The following is a 22,028-nucleotide window of genomic DNA, read 5'->3' on the forward strand; positions in this document are numbered from 1 at the left end:
GCTCTTCTGTGGCCGTGCACTGCGATAAAGACATGGAGAGGGAATATGGACCTTGCGTAACTGAAGGAGCAAGGCTGCCTTTCCTCCCTGGCCTGCTGACATCTCAGGCTCAAACACATGACCTCTTGCCTCAAGCCCCCCAGCTTTGAGAAGTCTTCTCTTTGCAGCAGAGAAGACACCAGTGGAGGGCTCAGAAACAGGAGTTGCTGATGCACTTCTGAACACAAGGTCAATCTGACAGGTCCTGACCTATATTCCAAATGCATGGACAATTGGTCGCTGCCATGTACTGCTTTTATTTCCCTGTTGAAACGGCAGTGCCATACCATTGCATAGAGAGGTCATAGAGAGATTCATTAAAGACCTTGAAAAAAAAAACCATGTTCTATGTTGACACAAAGGCTGAGCACTCATGCAGCAACAGTCAAAAAGGCCCAAAGGTGCTCAAAGAACAGAGCACAAAGGAAGAAGAGCAACAAGCTGAGCTGCCCATGGCTGACCATTGAGCTGGATGCTGGCCATGCAGAGAGGTTTGCAACAGAGTTTCTGTCTGGGTTTAAATTCTCAAACATCAGTGTCTGAAAGAATCACCCAGAGAGCTTGTAAAAATGCAGCTTCCTAGTGTTGTCCTCACAATAAACTGAAACAGAAGGTGGGCCAAGAAATAGATATTTTTAACAAGTCCCCAGGTAATTCTGATACAAAAGGCCCATTGGCCACACATTGAGAAACGTAAGTTTAGAATGCTATGTTTTCTGCGACTTTTACTTACCCCCAAACCTAGAGTACTGCTGATAAAAAAGAAAGTAGAGCTTCTCATAAATGGATGCAGTGGACTCTGTGCCTCCCATCCACTCACCACAGCTGGGATATAAATGTTCCTCTAAGTACTCAAATATACTTTCAGTATCTGGTACAGCTTGTGTGCACATATGACCCTAATGAACTATCCCTCCGGGTATCCACACTGAATCTGGGCTGGCCCTGTGGCTGGCAAAACCAATAGAATGCAGTACAAGTGCCACAGAGCAGACCTCAGGCCAAAGACTTAAGAAGGCCTAGCAACTTCTATTTTCACAGTTTTGGGAGCCTTATACCAAACATGTATAAAGTCCAACTACCCTGATGGAAAACATGTAGAGAGGCCGCATGGGTGGGCCCTGAGACCACACAGAGGGAGAGAGAGAGAGAGAGAGAGACAGAGACAGACAGACAGACAGACACCCAGTCATCTCAGTGTCCCAGCTGAGCCCAGCCTTCTAGCTGCCGCTGCTGAGGTACCAGGCATGTAAGTGCACCATCTTGGAAGTTCCAGCTTAGTCAAGCTCCCTACTGACTGTAGCCCTCCGCGGATTCACATCAATCAGAAATCATCCAGCTAAGCCCCATCAACCCCAGTCAACCCACAAAAGAACCAGTTTACATAATACTAGTTCTTATTCTTCACCATGACTTAACCAAATATTATTGCTGCATCACAAACCACCCTAAAACTTAGTGGCTTAAAACATCAAGTGCTGTATTAGCTCTTACAATTTGGAGAACATGGTAGATAAAAAGGACTAACTTACGTAAAGCATGTTACAAAGTACTTTTATATTCAGTAGCTTATTTTATCCTGACAACATGCTGTGGGTTAGGAAAGGCAAAGATTCATGTTATTCCCGTCCAGCAGTGTTTTTAAATGACTTCTTTGGGATGGCTACATTAGTTAGTGGCAGAACTGATCATGTGATATCAAATACAGGGCTATTTCTTTGCAGGCATAGCCAGTTGCCCTGAGGGTTCAGCAGAGGATAAGGTGAGCTGGGACAAGGTCCGACAGGAGCTAAAGAGAAGGTTATAGCACAGATGGCCAGATGCAAAGGCTCTCTTTGATGGCGAGCCTTCAAAGAGGCCGATGGGGTAGGAATCAGGTAGACAGATGAGGAGTGACACTGAAGTGACTCAGCATAAGACGATTTGAGGTCATGGTAGCAAATGGTTGGAAAAAGCCATCCCCGATCTGATGGGTGGGCTAGATGTGAAACAGCAGAGACTTGCATGGCAGGTCAGCTCTGTCTGCCTAGGAGCTGGGCAAGCCTGTGAGCAGCCCGGCCAAGGCTTCGCACCAGGCTCCCCACCCAACTACAGCTTGTGTCCTCGTCATGCAGGGTCTGCTCCAAGGTGCCATGCTCCCCAGCTCTGTCTGTTACAGGAAGTGGGTTATGGGAAGTGTCTTCAAGACAACTCTTCTAACAACTCAACAGTGGGCCTCTCCAGGGGAAGAATGAAAAATCCTGCTATAGGGTGTAAAATGTCAGGCAGTGGGTAAACAGCTATCCCACCCACTGCACGCCCCTCCTGGCCCTTGTCCCACTCCTCCATGAGCCTCCTCTCCAGCCCTGGATTTCCTTCCTGCGGCTGGAACACATGTCCTAAAGACCCTAGCAGACCAGGCCCTCTATGCATCCTTATAACGCAGTTCAAGCTCTAGGCCAAAACCTAGAGGAGGCAACAGGCTCCTTCAAGGTGCCCGTGCATTAGGAAGAGTGAGTGCCTGACAGCCATAAGCACTGTACCACTGGGAGTGCCTGCGAGCTGGCCCTACTGCCTGCAAACTCTTGGGAGCTTATTGCTTCTGGGCGTGTGTGCTTGTGTGTTTGCGTATGTGTGTGGCCTATGTGTGTATATCCACATCTCCCATAGAGAAGCCTAATCCATGCATAGTGCATGTGTAATTGGCCATGAATTTTACAGCCAGGAAACTTCCCAAAGGCAGAGTTGTGAGTCGCAAAAGAAAAACATGGGGAGAAATCTATTTCTTTTGAGAAAAAAAAAAAAAAAATCCTCCCTCCCCCATTGCAAGGGTTGCGGTGAGTTAGTAAACAGCCTCTCTATACTTACTACAGAGACAAGTATTCAGAATCGGAGGAAACTCCTTTGATGAAGGCACAAATGGGAAGAGAAAGGAAGACATTGTGGAGACAGGTTGACAACACCACGGTGAGACACAATGAACACAACAGTTGGGGGACATCCGCTTGGGCTCTGGCCTCAAGCAGATGGGTTTCCTCTGGCAATGCTGCACATGAGGCAGTAGTTTCCTTTGGAGGGAGCTCAGGGTTGGGGATTCTACTGGAATCCACATGTGTGGCCGTTCTATCCCAGAGGGAGAAGATTCCAATAGGCCACCATATTGCTGCTGTCTGGAGAGTAGGACGGCTCTGTCTGGTGGGGGTCTCCAGGGGACGTGGGATGGAGTGTTCATGCCCTGGAGTGATTCCAGGAGCTCAGTAAAGATACTTTTACGATTTAGGTGGCCAGGAACTATAATTCTTATCCACTTTATGTATATTATTAACCATAACCATAATAGCATCTTAAATTATTTAAGTCCTGCTTTTACTCTTTCAAAGTATGTTTTCACCTACATTTCCCTTATACATGTATGAAAAGGGAATATATTAGGAGCCCCATCTGACAGTCAACGAAACTGAGGCACAGAGATGCTATCTGATTTGCTAAAATTAGCAGTTATTACTAGTTAGCAGTTCAGCTGGGCCTAGAACTCAGTTCTTGAAGCTAGTATCTCTCTATTGAAGCTGTTTTCAGCCTGGACCACACTTTAGAGATGTGAAAACTCCAGGCTGTACTCCTCAACCCACCTGACTCAAGACTTTTCTGAGTTTTCCTTAACTCAGAAAAGCTGGGAGTGGGATCAAGCCTGTTAAAGCTCCCCAGGTGATTCCAATGTACCGCTAAGGTTGAGTATGACATCATTACCCTCACCTGGGAAATTCAGCCTCTCAGGCCACATCCCAGACTTAATGAGCAGAATCTTCAGTTTCACAAGATCCCCACATGGTCCCCATACACGTTAAAGTCTGAGAAAGGGGCTAGTGCATCTGGAGAGGCCTAACAGCCCCAGCCAGGTCTGAGTTGAGGCAAGGAGCCGGGGGCCACTTATTCTTCATTGCTTACACTGGGTTTAAGCTGCAAGGTGCAGTGTTACAGCTTGTGAGTGAAACAACGTGAAACTCGATAACCCCTATTTCTGATTCCCTAGAAATAGCAGAGGGGAAAGATTTTCAGATTAGGAGCAACACGGGTGGAAGGCAGGGCACCTTCCCAGCCTGCAGATGCACCCCTCTCCCTCCCTCCCAGCCTGCTCAGCTGGACTCACCCTCTAAAGACTTGGAAGGAGAGACTAAAGGGCTTTTCGTCTCTGCCTCCTTTGCTGGGCTCTGCACCGGAGAAGCAGGTGCAGACTTTGCAGGTGAGCCAGGCTCTTCTGGGGCAGTTTCTTTCTCTCCTGAAAAAAACAGAAAACCACCTCAGGATAGAGGTCAAATAGAGAAGAGATAGTCAAGGAAATAAAGCCTTCTAAAAATTACTGTTTTCTATGTGGTCATCAATCCTTCTGGCTAATAATGAACTTTCTGGCTGAAGTTAGCTGCTCCCCCTAACCTTTTTAGATTTCTGCTACTTCCCTGGGAAGGCCAATGGGAGAGGGTGGAGTCATGTTTCCTTCATCGAAACACACCTACCAATATGTTACTCCAGAGGTGGAGGACAACACTGCAGGAGAACTTGCACACGGCCGGACCAGAGCCTGGCTCTCATTCCTGTCCTGTCTCTGAAGAGAACCAGCCAGGAGCTTTATGTTGTGAGCACAGAGCACATCAACAGGTAAGAGGTGGACCCGCAACCACCAACTCCCTTTATTTATTTTTTGCTGAATCCCCTTAAAAACACCCATGATTTCTTTGCATGTAACTATTGTTTAATTCATCAAATTTACATTTTCTGTCCAAGCAATCCCTAGGGATATAAAGCGCCATGTTCTTCTATTTGCTTTTCAGTTGGCACATTAGAGCTCCAAGCGAGCCAGCAAGGGATTTTTTGTTTTTGTTGTTGTTGTTTGAGACGGAGACTCCCTCTGTCACCCAGGCTGGAGTGCAGTGGTATGATCTCAGCTCACTGTAACCTCCGCCATCTGGGTTCAAGCAATTCTCCTGCCACAGCCTCCTGAGTGGCTGAGATTACAGGTGCGCACCACCATGCCTGGCTAATTTTTGTATTTTTAGTAGAGACGGGGTTTCACCATGTTGGCCAGACTGGTCTCGAACTCCTGACCTCAAGTGATCCACCCGCCTCAGCCTCCCAAAGTGCTGGGACTACAGGCCATGCCTGCCAGCAAGGGTTTTTTTAAGTGCCTGCTTTGTGTCCAGGAAGGTGGCTGACTTGGGATGAGGAGGGGAGATGGTGGAAGACCCTGCCCTGAGGGCGTGACAGTCTAGCCCGGTGGACACAACCAAAAGCTGAATTATGTGTCTCAGACCCCAAGTGGTCAGGAAGCAAAGAGAAGGGCAGCTCAATTTGGATGGAATAGGGAGGGCGACAGGGTGGCCTTCCTAGCTGGAGAGGGGTTTGAGAGGAAGCCGGAAGTGTGGATGACTGACCAGGCTAGCCAGGAAGGGGAACCATGCCAGGAAGAGACAAAGGTAGGAACAAGGGCACATAAGCTACTGTGAGTGAATATTTGGGAGTCAACACGGAGAGATGGGCTTCACTCAAGATTCTGAAATAAACGAGTGAGAAAAAGACATAAAGGTGTCAGCTGGTGGAGGGTTTTGATTGCCAGGCTAAAAGGCTTATACTAGACCTGGTGGGAAATAATAATGATGACTATGATCATTATTATAGCTAAAACTGATCTGGTGTTTACTGGCCTAAGCCATACTTCTAGGCACTGCTCTAAGCACATTACAAGTATTAACTCCTTTATGAGAGGGTCAAGTGACATGAAGGAACCGAGTAACTGTCAGGAACAGAGCAATGAAGGGCATTTTTGCAATTAATGGAACTACGGTAGATATATTCTTTGATGATAAGCAGGAAGGTCCTCTCATGGTGGTCCTGAGCTCTCCCCTCCACCCTGGGGACTTAGAAGCAAGGGTGCCTCAGGGTCATTTACCATCAAGTTCTAGTTTCTTCCTCTCCACCTCTTTCTTGTACTCCTCCAACTCCTGGTCAGTGAGTTGGCTGAAGGGGTTGGGCACCGTCTCCTCTGAATCATCTTTGGTATCCTCGTCGCCCTTGGACATCAGCTGGCTCTCTGTAGACTGAAAGTTAACCACAGAGGGTGTGTCGCTCTCTGAACGCCGCAGTTGGGGCGCAGGCCCCAGCTTCCTTTTAGATTCATGTGGCTGCAAGCGGTCTTGCTAGGGACAGCATGGCATGCAGCTCCTTGGAAACGGCTCAGGGCCTCGGGGTAGGGGTTGTTCATTCCTCCCCATTGCTACCTCACCCCTAGACCCAGATTTTTGCAACTGGCTGGATGAATATAGGGGGTCCACAGTCTGCCCCTGAAATAAAATCAAAGGATGCTCCCAAGCAGAAGGAAGACACACCTTTATTGCAATCCCTTCTATGGACACTTCCAAGCCATCACTATGCAAATACAGTTGGTGGCCCAAAGGCAGTCAGCCAAAGCCCAGCAAGCATAGCATTGGCTCAAGCAAGCTTCATGCCAGCCATTCCCCACCACTGCCCTCCCCGCCCGCCCCCACAGCAGTGCAAGCCACAACACACAGCATTAAGTTATATGCACAACACACAGCAGCTTCAGTGCTCTCAGTCCAAACTGTTAGTCCTGTTTCGCACACAGTCGTAAGTGACAAAGGGGCCAAGGTTCCTGAGTCTCAGATCTTCAACCTGCCTGTACCGCAGGTCCCTGCAGGGATAGTGGCAAAATCACTGGGTTTTGCCCCCTCTGTGGAGCCCCTGGCTCCAAGGAGCTGACCAGCCGGCCCTTGCATAAGCTTCAGGAATTCTTTGACCCCTCCAGCCCAAGATAGGGACTAAAATTCAGACTCCACAGCCCTTTTTCCTAATTCGGCATCCTCATCTTGGCCTTTGAGGACGCAGCACTCTGAAGCTGAGGAGCAAAGAGAGTGAAGCCAAAGGGAGGTGAGCCTGGAGCCTGCCAGTCCTCCCTGCCCTGGCCCGCCAGGTCTTCTGGCCCCTGGGCCCCTTCCAAAAGGGAGGCCACAGCAGGCCTAATGTAGGGAATCACGGAGTCAACCGAGAATCCAAGACCAAAAACCCAAGAAGAGGGACTCTGAGAAGAGCACTTGGTATACATGGCAGGGGAGATTTTTGTTTGTTTTTTAAGTTTTGCTTATTGTACTAAACTCTCACCTCCCCCTAAACATGGCTATTTCTATCCTTGACCCTACGGGATGTTCAGTGTTCCCCATCTTGGCTGAGTTGGGGTTGAGGGGAGGAAGGTGTGATGATGCAACTTTCGCACTTCTCCTGCCAACGGGCACCCACCCTGTGGGCTGCAGTCTTGATCTGAAATCACTGCATCACCACAATTTGCCCTGTAGAGAGGAACATTTCCTGTATTTCCCCGAGTTTTACTGCTAAGGAAAATGTCATGTCCATTGCTACCTTGCAAGGAGCAGCGGTGATTTCAAACACATGCCAGAATTCTGAACTTCACCCATTTTGCTAAGCACTAGACAAAACACTGTTCTATCTCAAGCACAAAAACAATGACAATACTTTCTAACTCAATGTGGGTTTGTGTGGGCAATCTTGTCCCTTCCCATCCTATAGGAGCATAGGTCTTGTCTTCATGCCCCCTCTCTATGGGTACATGGTCATTTTCCCAGAGCTCTGGCTGGATGACATCATACCAGGCACAGAGGTCAGAGACACTCAGGGCTGGGCACACCTGGGAGTCTCCAGCCCCAAGCCTGTGAGTCCCCACTTCATGGGGTAGTAAGGGAGGACAGAGTGGAGTTCCATGGCAGGAGGTACGGAAGCTGGCCGCATCACTCCTGTGGGCAGGCTGGGCTGCTGTTCCCCTGCCCAGTGCCCACCAGGGCCATCAGACATTGTCCTCCCTGGTCCTCACAGCACCCCTGTGAGGTGGGCCTCCATTCTGCAGCAAGAGCACCAGTACCCAAGATCACAGGGGAAGGTGGGTATGAGGACTCAAGGGTCCTGCAGCCCAGCCCCAGGCACAGAAGACCCCGAAGGCAAACATGTTTCCCCGCCAGTCAGGGGCAGCCTCTGCTGTACCGGGCTTCGGCTCTTCTCGGCAATGACACTCGCCAGGAGCTGGGACTGAGGTCCCGCTGACTTCACATCTTGTCGGTTTTGTTCTCGAATCTGTGTGGAAAGGGGAGAGGGAGAGTGAGCTGGCTGTTCGGGATCAGTGTGGAGTTTGGGAGGGGGCATACTGGTGTGCCTGGGGTCTGGAAAGGTCCTCCAGCGGTGTGAGAGCCTGTCTTCTATCATAATGCAATCCTTGCAGTCTAAGGGGGGGCCTCCAAGTCTGTTCCAGGGTGAATTAGCAATTTATGTAAAGCACCAGATTTTCATGAAACCAGAAGGAGCTGTAAACTATGAAAAGTAAAATGAGGCATAGTTGATCCTAAGAAGCCCATGAGGAATTTGTTTTAAATACAGATTCTAGGCACCCACCCCCCTCCCACCATTGAATCTGAATGTCTGGGGAGAGGGGAGAGGGAAGGAGGGTGGTAGAGGAGGGTGACCCAGGAATCTAAACTTTCAACAAGTGCTGTAGGGTATCCAGGCCCACACACTGCAACACTATCCTGTGAGTGATCTGACCTGTTAGAGGTGCCTGCTACAACTGCAGTTTTAAAGTAACGTTAAAAATATACTCAAGTGAACTGTCAGGCAAAGGTCCGGAAACAAACACAGTGATCTTGAAATATTGCAAATAAACCAAAAGGAAAGTGGTATAAAATTCATTAAAACTCAGTTTGTGGGCAGGCCTTTCAGACACAGCGGATGTGTAAACCAAGCCCCGCTCTAGGTAAAGGGTTACGGGACCACATGAGTACGGCGCTTAGCACGACACCTGGGCCATGGTCAGTCAATGGTAGTTTCCCTCTCCTGTGAGGCATGTGAGATTGTGAGATGTCAGCAAGTCAGGCACATCCTGGGAACTCAGCTCCCGTTTGCGGGACTTGAGACCCCCAATGTGGGAGAAGAAAGAGTGGGATAAACGGCCTCCACTTACCTTGTTCCTCATCTCCAGCACTTCCTGGGGGTCGGTATAGAGAGGCACAAATTGGTTTGGGTTTTCGATGCGAATCGGCATGCCACTGCTGGATTTCTCCACCTCGTCAGCCTTCATCCACTGTACAAACACAAGGCCATGGGGCTGAGGTGAGGGAACAGGCCCATGCATCCTCCCTGGTGGTCTACCCATGAGATATGGGCCCAACGGCCTGCGTGGAAGGTCAGCAAGCCTACTCATAGACACTCTCTCTTCTTCGGCATCTTTGATGTCTGTCTCCAGGAGCAGAGAAGGGCAACAGATGACCCAGTTACCAATGAAGGCCCTCAGGCCAAAGGTCGGCTATAAAGAACGTCCAAGAGTCGGGGTCAGAACCTTGGGAAACAGCTTTGACACACAGGCAACCATTTGGGCTTCAGTATTAGGTAACTTGATTTGAGTTTGGAGAGCTTCATATTGTTTGTTTGTTTGTTTGTTTTTTGAGACGGAGTCTCCCTCTGTTGCCCAGGCTGGAGTGCAGTGGCGCGATCTCGGCTCACTGCAAGCTCCGCCTCCCAGGTTCACGTCATTCTCCTGCCTCAGCCTCCTGAGTAGCTAGGACTACAGGTGCCCACCACCACGCCCGGCTAATTTTTTTGTATTTTTAGTAGAGATGGGGTTTCACCGTGTTAGCCAGGATGGTCTCGATCTCCTGACCTCGTGATCTGCCTGCCTCAGCCTCCCAAAGTACTGGGATTACAGGCATGAGCCACCGTGGAGAGCTTCATATTGTTTTATGAAGAGCTATTCTGTTTGGCTATTGGCTACTTTTATGTTAAAGAGAAATTGAGAGCCTGTGGGTGGGGAGAGGGAGAGAAAAGGTAACTTCATAGAAGTGGCTGTACAGCCCGCCTCCTGGAGTTGCATCAGATCTGAAGTCCCAATGTTAAATGCTCCTCCCTTGAATTTCCCAGAAGCCCCCTGTGGATGTGGGAGAAAGAAACACAAACCAACTGGTTCTGCGTCATGTGCCTGGCCCAACTGCCTTCTGGAGAAATCTGCTCCTTAGATCCAAAAACTCAGGCAGAGGTCAAGGAGGAAGCAGTCAGGGGCTCAGTGGGCCTGAGCAGCTGCTCCCAGAGGCCAAATAGGAAGCCCAAAGAGAATGCTACTGACCTGGGGCAGGAGAGGTTTGTTCTGTTCCCGTTTTAAAGCTGCTTCATCCTGCAAATGCAGCCTGCCCCTCTCTGCCCGGGGCTGTCCTGGGCTCCCCCTTACCGTGGTCTTGGGTCGGGGGCTGCCCATGCTCCTCTGGACCTCATCAGCCACGTTGACCCGCAGGTAGGTGTTGGGCGTGTTGAGCCAGCGGGTCTTCTCCTTCTGCTGCTTCTGGGCATGCTGTCGCAGGGCGGGCACTGGGGCACCATCCTCCTCAAACACGAAGGCTGTGACCGTGGCTGGAATCTCCACCTCACTTTTGTGTTTGGTTTTCTCTTGAACAAAGGGGTGGCGGTACGTGTAGCCCGTTCTGTAGCCCTAAAAAGGTCAAAAACAGAACCACTTATAGGGTGAGAAAAAAGGCCTGTACATGCACATACACGCACACACACCTTTCCTTCCATCTGCTTAAAGGACTCTTCATGTAAACCCAAATCTCCATTAAACAATCTAGGCTTTCCACTCTTCTGGTATATTTCAGAACAGTTCCCTCTTCCTGGTCCCCTAACCCCTCTCTTTCTCTGCCCCAACAAGTCCTCTGATCTGGGCTGAGAAAATCCCTAGACCTTTGTGGACCAGACAGACAGAGCTCCTCATCCAAATGGAGCCATAGATTTCCTCTGGTCCAGTGGCTCCCAGCCCTGGCCGCACACTGGAATCACTGGGGGAGCTTCACACAAACACTGATGCCTGGGCCCTGAGGCAGAGTTGCCCATTGAATCAGATCACGGCGTGGCCTGGGCTACAGGATCTTTAAAAACTTCCCAGCTGATTTACCAGTCACCCCTCCTTTCCTTGACTCTGAAGCTTCTTAACAATTTCCTTCTAAGAACCCTGAAAGCAGACTCAAGAACACTCCTGTCTCCTAAGCAAGGCCACGTCCCTCAAAGCTGGAGCTGACTGCTTCTTGGAGAGAACAAACATTCTGGAATCCTGGCAGCTGTTGGAGCAATATTCAACTCTCCTTGTCTTCTTTTATTTTTAAATTAAAATGGCATTAAGGTATCTTTCTGATTATAAAGGAAACACAGATCCATGTAGAAAAATTAAGCGAAATAAAGAAATAAGGAAAAAACTGAATTTTATGCAAACTCCCACTCCAGAGACAACCACTAAAAACCTTTCCAGTCTTATCTCTATGCATACGCATGTGTGTCCGTGTATGTTTGATACTAGTAAAATGATATTTCCAATTACATATAATGGCTGCTTAACTATTTTCCTTTGTAAATTGTTTATGTTCTCAGCCCATTTTTCTTTTTTTTTTGGTTGAGATGGAGTCTCGCTCTGTCGCCCAGACTGGAGTGCAGTGGCCGGATCTTGGCTCACTGCAAGCTCTGCCTCCCGGGTTTATGCCATTCTCCTGCCTCAGCCTCCCAAGTAGCTGGGACTACAGGTGCCCGCCACCTCGCCCGGCTAGTTTTTTTTGTATTTTTTTTCAGTGGAGACGGGGTTTCACCGTGTTAGTCAGGATGGTCTCCATCTCCTGACCTCGTGATCCGCCCGTCTCGGCCTCCCAAAGTGCTGGGATGACAGGCTTGAGCCACTGTGCCCGGCCTCAGCCCATTTTTCTATTGATGTTTCTCTTTTTCACATTGATTTGTAAGCTCTGTAAATTAAGAATATTAATTTTTTCACTATCATAGATGGTGAAAATATTTGCCTCCATACTTTGGCTTTTACCTTGTTTATGGGGGAGTGGTTTATAGAAATGCACATTTTGAATTGTTTAATATCGTATCTATCAATATTTGTCCTGATTGCAGACTTTTCTGCCGTGCTTGATCGGTCTTCCCTAACACAAGGGTATCAAAAACATAAATCTATGTTTTTTAATACCCCTATGAGTTCACTTTTTATGTTTACCATTTTGATAAACCAGGAATTTATCTTGTTGAAATAAATGAAGTAGCAATCTGCCTCAGTTTTCTTTCCCAGATGGCAAGTAGTCTATCTTTCCCCCACTGATTTATAAAGTGCCTGTTTTTCCTGTGTTAAATTCTCATATATTTTGGATCTATTTCTGGATTCTCTAAGCTGTTGCGTTGTTTTGCACGTCCATTCTGCTAGTGCCATGCCATTTAGTTGCTAAAGTTTTATCACACTTTGTCATGGTGGAATTAGTATTCCTAATTACTTTTATTTTTGTAACATTGTCCTAGCCATCCTGAATTTCACATGGAAGGGCATTTTGTCAAGTCCTTGTATCTTCCCTCATTTTTGAAAGAAATCCATTGAGTTTACTGATTAATTTTGGGGAAGTAACGTCTTTACCCTATTGAAGCTTTCTAACCAAGAATAAATTATAGCTCTTCACTGACTTCGGGTTTTCTCTGATGTCTATTAATAAAGTTTTATGGTTTTAAAAAATGGATTCTGCTTTTTAATATTTTATGATTGTACTCCATTTGCAAATAGGATTATTTTCTCCCATTATTACATTTTCAAAGTAGTTAATGTTAAGACACAAAAACTTCTGATTTTTGTATATATTTGCATAATTGACCACCTTAAACTGAAATCACCTTTGCAAAATTATGACAGTAAGATAAGTAAGATATGACACGGCTGACTCTGTCTTGCTTCTAGCCTCACAAGCTGGCTGGTTTTGCTCATTCCTGGATGTGAGCCAAGCCAACTTCAGGAGAAATTTAGTTTATAGTGTAAACGATGACAGCCCTTCCCAAAAACTAAATTGCCCTTGTAAAACTAATGAAAGACCACCAAGTTAGGAAGAGGAAAGGGGCCTGAATTTTCTAAGATGTAGGCATAGTTAAATAATTACCAGCCATTATTCCAGAGGTCACACGATTTACAACTTCCCCAGTTACTCCTGTAAATAATATCACTATTGTAGAACCTAAGATTGGCCTTTGGAGATATCTTTTCAGGCTTTTGCATTTCTGACAACTGGGACTCGGTCAGTCCTGTGGCCCCACCCATAGGCAGACTCAGTGCACAAGCACCATATTCCACACTCCTATAACTGTATCCCCAACCAATCAGCAATACCCATACCTTAGCCCTCTACCCACTAAACTATCTTTGAATCTTCCTGGCACAGTGGCTCACACCTGTAATTTCAGCACCTTGGGAGGCTGAGACAGGTGGGTCACTTGAGCCCAAGAGTTTAAGACCAGGAATCTTTGAAAAACCCCCTTTGAAAAATCCCTAACCTCTGAGGCTTCAGTGAGATTGATTTGAGTCTATCTCCTGCATGGTGTGGCCAGGCTCGCATCAGTTAAACTCTTTCTTTACTGTAATGCCATGGTCTCTGTGAAATGATTTTGCTTGTGTAATGGGCAAGAAGAACCCATCAGGTGGTTATAAAAGTATTCTCATTATTTCTAATATTTTTTTCAGTTGATTTTTTTTTGGACTTTATAGGCATGTAACCACATTATCTGTAAATAATAATTTCCTTTCCTTTAAAAGATTTATACCTCTTTTTTTTTTTTTTTTTGAGACAGAGTCTCGCTCTGCTGCCCAGGCTGGAGTGCAGTGGTGCGATTTCAGCTCACTGCAACCTCTGCCTCCCGGGTTCACGCCATTATCCTGCCTCAGCCTCCCTAGTAGCTGGGACTACAGGTGCCCACCACCACGCCCGGCTAATTTTTTGTATTTTTAGTAGAGACAGGGTTTCACCATGTTAGCCAGGATGGTCTTGATCTCCTGACCTCGTGATCCACCCGCCTCAGCCTCCCAAAGTGCTGGGATTACAGGCGTGAAAATATTTATACCTCTTATGCTTCATTGCCTTGGATTGAATTCCAGTATTATTCTAGAATAATATTAAATAATAGTGCTATGACCAAGAATAATTGTTTTGTTTAAAAGTTTAATAGGCACATGCCACCATGCCTGGCTATGTTTTGTATTTTTTGTAGAGACAGAGTCTTGCTATGTTGCCCAGGCTGGTCTTGAACTCCTGGGCTCAAGCGATCCACCTGTCTCGGCCTCCCAAGGTGCTGAGATTACAGAAGTGAGCCACCATACTGGACAGATCAAAAGTTTTTATCCTTTGATGCTTCAATATCATGAAATACATTTAAAAGATTTATAGATTGATATTATTAAGCCATCACTGAATTCTAAGAATGAGCTACCAGTTATTGTATATTATTATTCTACTATTAGGCTTGATACTATTTACTAGTTTTCATGCAGCATTTTTCATCAACGTTCAAAGAAAAATTGGTCTAATTATGTTACAATTATTATGGCTTAGTATTCTTTTTTCACTCCTCTCTGAAATAGTTTAAATAACAGAATTATCTGTGTCTTAAACGTTGGAAAGAATTCTTGTATGAAACCATCTAGTCATGGTGCTTTCTTTAGGCAGAGATTACTCAGCATACAAATGTTAATGGAAGTTGTATTTTCACTGTGGATTGTACCTTTCATTATTATAAAGTGGCCCTCATGGTCAGCCTAGTAACAAAGTAGAGATGATTTGGAGGAACCGAAGGCAGGGAGAAATGTATTCATTATTGCAATAACCTTGACATGATAAAGAAGGCCCAAGATGGTAGCAGTGAGGATGAGAAAAATGAATCAGACGGAACATTATAAACAGAGTTCATCTTTCACTTCTCTGAGCAATCTAAGAAGTTACAGCCTCTTATGCAATTAGCTCCTCATTGCATATGCTTTCCTCTTGTTCCTGAATTGTCACCTGATTATATCCCATATTTCAGCTAAATTGTTAGCCCTTAGAAGACGAAAGTATGTCTTAAAATTTTTTTTGTATCCTTTGAAGAGCCAGCCCACTCCTAGACACATGCTAGTTTAATTCGTTACATGATTGATTAGTTCATTTATTCACTCCAATAGGATATTGTTACAAAGGTGCTGCCTAGGATTAAGAAAATTAGTAGTATTATGTGTTTTCTGCATTAAAAGTCATGAAATGGACAGAAAGACAAAATTAACTATATAAAAGATATGAGCAAAGCCCCAGTATAAGATAGGCTCTGTGTCCTGGTTTTTACTGGACTATGACCTTTTTTGTTTTTTGAGATGGAGTCTCACTCTGTCACCCGGACTAGAGTGCAGTGGCACAATCTCAGCTCACTGCAACCTTCACCTCCCGGGTTCAAGCAATTCTCCTGCCTCAGCCTCCCGAGCAGCTGGGACTACAGGTGTGTGCCACCAAGCCCAGCTAATTTTTTGTTTTTTTGTTTTTTTTTTTTTTCTTTAGTAGAGCCGGGGTTTCACTGCATTAGTCAGGTTGGTCTCAATCTCCTGACCTCGTGATCTGCCTGCCTCAGCCTCCCAAAGTGCTGGGATTACAGGTGTGAGCCACTGCGCCCGGCCTAGACTACAACTTTTCATAGAGGACTCTGCAGATATGACAACATCCACAGCACTTAGTTGGTGGTGGCAAAGTCCACAGTTTACAAAAATTCAACTACTATTAGAATAACCACACATTCTAAATCAAATTTCCCATCAACGAGGCTTCAACAACCTAACTGTGATGCTGGCCGTTCTCGTGCCTGCCCGATGCCTTGTAATTCCTAGTTCCAGGGGGCTAAGCCTCAATGGACTGGTCTGGAAGGGCAATGTCAGCAGACTCACCAGGTTGTCCAGCATCCTCATGAGGGCCTCAAACTCGTGCTCCCCCAGTCGGCTCTTCTGCATAGGCCCAAAGGTGCTCCCGGCCCACTGCACAGAGCCCACCTCGTGGGGCCGGTGCTTCTCCTGCTCCAGGAGGATGAGGTTCTCCACTCCCCCGGCACTGGACAGAGCCGACACCTGTAGCAAAGAGCAGAGAGCCCTCAGCCCATGTGCACACGAGTACCTTGCACTTATGTATGCTCCTATATGTGATGAGAGAGTGGGGAGTCACAGAGGAGAACTTAGAGGCCAAACTGAGAAAGAGCCACCCACATTTGATAGGCATGCACCCATTTCCAAGAAAAGAGCTATTAGTTTATTTCCTGATGCCAGTTCTTAGAGATTATAAAGAAGGAAATAGCAAGCGTTAAACCTTAAGACTCAAACAAAACAGAGGACTTAAAGTTACCTGGGATACAGATTAACCTAGAATTGTGATTATATCTAGGGAGGGAGGGAAGATGAGACTGGAAAGGACTTCAAAGGGGACTTCAGTTCTTGTTTGTAATATTTTGTTTCTTCAAGATTTGAAGCCAGAGGTTATGAATATGTTTGATCTGAGTGGTAAGTATGGGTGTCTATTATGTTAGTCTCTGCATTTTTCTGTATGTTTGAAATATCTCTGATGTTTTTAATTTTTATTTTGAGACAGGGTCTCTGTTGCCCAGGCTGGAGGGCAGTGTCACAATCTCAGCTCACTGCAGCCTTAACCTCCCAGGCTTAAGCTATCCTCTCACCTCAGCCTCCTGAGTAGCTGGGACTACAGATGTACACCACCACACCCAGCTAATTTTTGTATTTTTAGTAGAGATGGGGTCTTGCCCTGTTGCCCAGGCTGGTCTCGAACCCCTGGGCTCAAGCAATCTACCTGCCTTGGCCTCCCAATGTGCTGAGATTACAGGCATGAACCACCATGGCTGACCTCTCCTATATTTTTTTAAAAGTCACCTGAAAGAAATAGGCTGGCTCCCAAGCCAATGAAATTTATTTGTAACCTCATGGGATGAATTCACAGGTCCAAAGGAAGAATACATTCTCCACAATGGGGTTAGTCAGTCAAGGAAGCCCAGAAAAAGGAGACAGATAAAATGCCTACAGCCAAACGCTGTGCAGGGGTGAGAGTTCTCACTCATGGACTTAGATTGTCTGTCCCATTGTCAAGGCTACATGGGGAGGGCAATGCAAGTGGTTGTAGGCAATGGACTCTGAGTATTAGGATAAGAGGTGTGTGTATACAGTAGGCAATTTTAGAATGATCCTAAAAAAACACTCACTAATCTAACAAATCCTCTTATTTTTTTAATTCCATGCTCATCTAATGGTACATTCTATTTACCCTCATGTATCTACTACTCAGATATAATTGGTTAGGGTCTGGCTTCCTGGATGATAAATCCAGCTACATAAAGGGACAGTGGCTTGTGAATATTCCAGGTGGTGAGACAGGTGTTTTGCACTGCACATTATTATGTTAGCATTCCGAATAAGATATGATATCCCGTGTTAGCCTGCTTGTTATGGGAAACTGCTTTAATTACACAAACTTTCAGTACTTTTATGACAGTTACTTTTTACTGGAAATGAAAAAATCCAGTTTAACCTGCTGACAAATACAGGTCTATGAACCCAAGAGGATCAGGGACAGACCTTAGAGTGTGTTAAATTCATCATTTAACAAATGCCCCTGTGCTACTTCTCTGAGGTCAGCCAGGCAGCCTTCCCAGGTGACCCCTGTCACCCTGTGAAGAGAAGGAAGCAAGAATATTATCTACGCCCTTCTCATCCAAGCCATGCGTCTAGCGGAGGACAGACAGACCTCTCCCACTGCCCCTCACAGCCCTGGTGAGGCAGCGCTTCTCCAGGTAATGTTTAAGGGCACGGACCTAGGCACCAGGCTGCCTGGGTTTGAATCCTGGCTCTGCCACTTACCAACTATGTGACTTTTAGCAGCTATTTACCATCTGTGTGCCTCAGTTTCCTCTAAAATGAAAATAGCAGTACCTACCTCGTGAGAAGTCTTTAAGGTAATAGATCTAAAGCACTTAGTGTAGCACCTGGTACATATGGGGTGCTGTATAAATGTTCTGATGAATGAATTTTGAGACGCGCTATTCCCTGGGGACCCATACTTAACGGAGAAGAAGAGAGGGAGAGACTGCCCACAACCTTGTAAGAGCTGCCTCCTCCCACCTCCCTCTTCCTCCCCCGGTTTCCATGGTGATGGGTAGCAGATGGAGAAGAACTGCCTGAGCTTCTTCCCATCTGCCTGTCGGCAGAGCAGGGAGCTGCCATTCTCAGTGGGGGATGACCCAGTTTCCCGGAACCCCAAATTGATGGGGAGCAGAGAGAACACCATCCCCAGGAGAAATAAATAGGCTCTCAGCCTTGAACTGCTAACATGACCATAGCCACGTTCGCTTGTTTGCCAAGGTCACCAAGGGAGAAAACTTGGCCCACAATGGAAACAGAGCTTCAGTGCTGGCCGCTTCACCCAAAAATGACCTGGCCAGGGCTGTGCTCCCAGCGGCACCTGCAGTCGCTGTTACCTAGGCTCTTCATGCCCTGATCCGCCCATGCCTCCTCTAGGTTTTCCTGCTTTTTTCTTCCACATCTTCCAGCTCTATTCCCGCCTCTAGAAGCCTCTCTGCTCTACCAGCTGGGAGGAAAAAAAAGGTCACTGGAGCTTTCCCGGGGTTATCTGTCTGCATTGCCTGAGGTCCTGTAACAAGGTCTCAGCAAACCAGTCCTGAAAAGAAAGTGACAGCAACTGGGGGAGTGGGGCTGTGAGGTACAGAAGCCCGCAGTTCTGCCCTTTACACTGTCCAGAAACTGTTTCTGGGGGCCTGCACCCTGGGAGAGGCGTACTTTACCATGTGGGGCGGTGCGACACGTGGGCATCCCTCTCCATTCATTTTTAGGGCTGAGCTGTCTTTGCAGAGATGATGTTTTTACAGGAGATATTTTCTTATTGAAGACTCTTCTCCCGAAGGAAGATAGGGAGCTCTTAAGAGTTCAGATGTGGGAAAGGGAGAGTAGCTTCCCTGTATCCCAGAGGCTCCACCAGATTCTTCCACCAGTCAGTGGTCAGAGCTCAGGGCCAGAATCTTTGGTTGGGCAGCAGGGGGGGCACCACATCACATCAGAAAGGCACCAGCTGGGTCTGTGTCCACCTGCTCCTGTTCTGACCACTGCCTCTAACACTTCCTCATCATTATCTTCACAGCTGTCCTCACCACATATCCTCTACTAAAAATGACTGAAAAGGTCCCACTGCAGAGCCTCCACCAGTGACGTTTCCAGGCAGATCTCAATCTCCCCAGAGTACCTCCAAGAGAAAGACCTCTTCCTGTGGGTGGTGCTCTGCCTAGGCCGGCCAGGAGAGGGCGGACAGGACACCAAGGGGTTGGGCAAAGAGCTGACTCATCCAGGAGCAACGGGCCTCTATATGTCAGTTGAGTCCTAAAAATATCATCAGCAACACCCCTCTTTGCGTCCTCACAGCAACTCGCTGGGCCCCACGTCTACAGTTGAGGAGACAGAGGCTCAAGCAAGGCAAGTCCTCTATCCAAGGGCACACAGCCCAGAGTGGGGAGAATGGAGCCCGGTCAGCCTGGTCTGGTTAATAAGGTCTTTTCAGGGTTGTGCAAGGCCCCCTAACTGCTCCTGACCAACTTGCCACATTGAAAAGTGTGTGGTTGGCTTATCCAACACCACCTTGTTGTCTATACAACTACAGGTTTGTGGCCGGGCGTGGTGGCTCACGCCTGTAATCCCAGCACTTTGGGAGGCCGAGGCAGGTGGATCACGAGGTCAGGAGATCAAGACCATCCTGGTTAACATGGTGAAACCCCGTCTCTACTAAAAATACAAAAAATTAGCTGGGCCTGGTGGCAGATGCCTGTAGTCCCAGCTACTACGGAGGCTGAGGCAGGAGAACAGCGTGAACCCGGGAGGTGGAGCTTGTAGTGAGCCAAGATCGTGCCACTGCACTCCAGCCTGAGTGACAGAGCGAAACTACGTCTCAAAAACAAAAACAAAAACAAAAAAAACAAAAACAAAAAACAACTACAGGTTTGTCTGTTTTCCTACTGCTTCTCCACCAACTCCTCTAGGGGGTTCCCTGATCACTGACACGCCTGTCATCTCCATCCCTTCCCAGTTAGGGATTCCATGACAGCTTCCTGGACATCATTTGGGGTTGCCCTGGCTGTTAAGGCTGCCACATCAACACTCCGATTGACCTGCTTTCCGCTTCTCTTTCTGGACTTGACCATGTTCCTGGCCTTTGCGAACCAACCCCCTCCCCTCAAAAAAAAAAAAAAAACCTATCTGTGTGTCCGTTGGGCATAGGTGCAAACAGGCTATACCCCACGTAACATATGAGCATGGTAAAAAATTTCTATGCCTTATTACAGTTTCTCCCACTGTCCAGTTGATGAGCCCAGGCAGCTCCCCAGACTGGGCACTGACTCCCAAGAAGTGGGTATTTATTGGTTGTTGGACAATGCTGAGCTAATCCACAGAACTAATCCTAAGTGTGAAACTTCAGGATAAGGTGGTGCCAAGGCAGAGAAATAGGGCAAGGCCTTTAGAAGGCTGGCATCAAAAGACTCCCTGAATCACAACCAACAGGGTCACCACATATGCCCACAGGCCCCTGTCAGAGCTCACTCCTGGGCCCTCTTCCCAGGAGAATGTGCTCACCTGTATCTCACATGCAGCCTGCAGGTGAAAGATCTTGTAAAATGCTTCCTCTACGGTGTCACCCAGAGCAACCACTCCATGGTTTCTTAGCACCAGGATCTGTAGAGGAATAAACAGTCAATTAAAACCTTAAGTCTTCTAAACTTTAGTTAAGAGGGAGAGGTTTTTCATTTTATTTAGATCAACTTCCACAACCAATCCCAGGGTCCCTTCTCCCAACTCCTTGTTTATGTTCTCTAATCAAATACCCGAAAGCTACCCGATATGGGATTTTAACTCAAAGCATCTACCCTGAGAAACTGAAAAGGCATTTTAAAACTGGGACTAAATAGCTTGATCAATTTCTTTAGGCAAAGCCTGGGTTTTTAGGCATTTTAAAAATTGAAATTGAAAAGGCATTTTAAAACAGACTAAATAGCTTGGTCATTTCTTTAGGCAATGCTTGGGTTTTTAGGCCTTAGAAAGCTTAGAAGTTTGAAAAACTGGTGTGCGTATTAACGTGAATAAAATTATTTGTTGTCCAATACAAAGTTCCCACCTCAAAAGCCATCTCTTGCTCCTGTGACTTAGTCGATGTGGGAGTCAAAGCCCCAGGGGGCAGTTCTCTGAGCGGTGGCCCTGCAGAAACAGGTGAGCCACATCACCGCTCTGGGCCTTAGGTTTCTGCACCATAAACTCAATGAGGCCCTGTCAGCTCTGAGATCTCACAGCTCTAGAAAGAGGCCACAGTGACCTTCTAATCTAACTCATGGGTTTTACAGAGAAGAAAATAAAAGCCTGAAAAGACTAAAAGTCTCAGGCAGGTGTGGTGGGTCACACCTGTAATCCTAGCACTTTGGGAGGCTAAGGTGGGCGGATCACTTGAGGTCAGGAGTTCGAGACCAGCCTGGCCAACATGGTGAAACCCCATCTCTACTAAAAATACAAAAACCTAAAAATTAGCTGGGTGTGATGATGCCTGCCTGTAGTCCCAGCTACTCGGGAAGGTGAGGTGGGAGGATCACTTGAACCTGGGAGGTGGAGGCTGCAGTGAGCCAAGATCGCACCATTTGCACCCTAGTCAGTGACAGAGCAAAACTCCATCTCAAGAAAAAAAAAAAAAAAAAAAAAAAACTGAAAGTCTCTTAGCTACTTAGGGGAAGCATCTGAACTAGAAGCCAGGGGTTCTCAATATTAGTGCAATGTTTTAGACTCAGTCAGGGAAAGGTAGGTAAAAGTCGGGGAACCCAAACTGAATTTGTACCAAGAGCACAACTCCCTAAAGTCCAACTGCGTCTTCCCTGCCAGAAACTTTTCTTCATTGGTTTTACTCTCAAGAACTCTCTGGAATGAGATGACACCAGCCTGGGAGCTGGGACACAGATCCATGTGTCAGATCTGTCTCCAGGCAGAGCCTGGGCTGAAGCCTCGTGGCTCTCAACATCACATCCTCTCTTGTTGAAAACAGCTGGTATTTTTTCCT

General features: G+C 47.0%; 1 protein-coding gene across 4 annotated transcripts in view; it reads right to left on the minus strand.

The window, feature by feature from the left end:
* ADD2 (adducin 2) overlaps positions 1–22,028 on the minus strand; it is a 112,765-nt gene that overhangs the window by 11,997 nt on the left and 78,740 nt on the right. For all 4 annotated transcript variants that reach the window (XM_003908786.4, XM_003908787.5, XM_009184384.3 and 1 more), the window contains exons 9-15: positions 20,567–20,665; positions 15,824–16,000; positions 10,304–10,561; positions 9,047–9,166; positions 8,077–8,166; positions 5,960–6,107; positions 4,166–4,294 (exon numbers count right to left, since the gene is read on the minus strand). In XM_003908786.4, the coding sequence (XP_003908835.2) occupies positions 4,166–4,294; positions 5,960–6,107; positions 8,077–8,166; positions 9,047–9,166; positions 10,304–10,561; positions 15,824–16,000; positions 20,567–20,665 (1,021 nt within the window). The remainder of the gene's footprint in view (positions 1–4,165; positions 4,295–5,959; positions 6,108–8,076; positions 8,167–9,046; positions 9,167–10,303; positions 10,562–15,823; positions 16,001–20,566; positions 20,666–22,028) is intronic.

Source organism: Papio anubis, chromosome 14 (genome assembly GCF_008728515.1).
Source record: "Papio anubis isolate 15944 chromosome 14, Panubis1.0, whole genome shotgun sequence".
Classification (NCBI taxonomy): domain Eukaryota; kingdom Metazoa; phylum Chordata; class Mammalia; order Primates; family Cercopithecidae; genus Papio; species Papio anubis.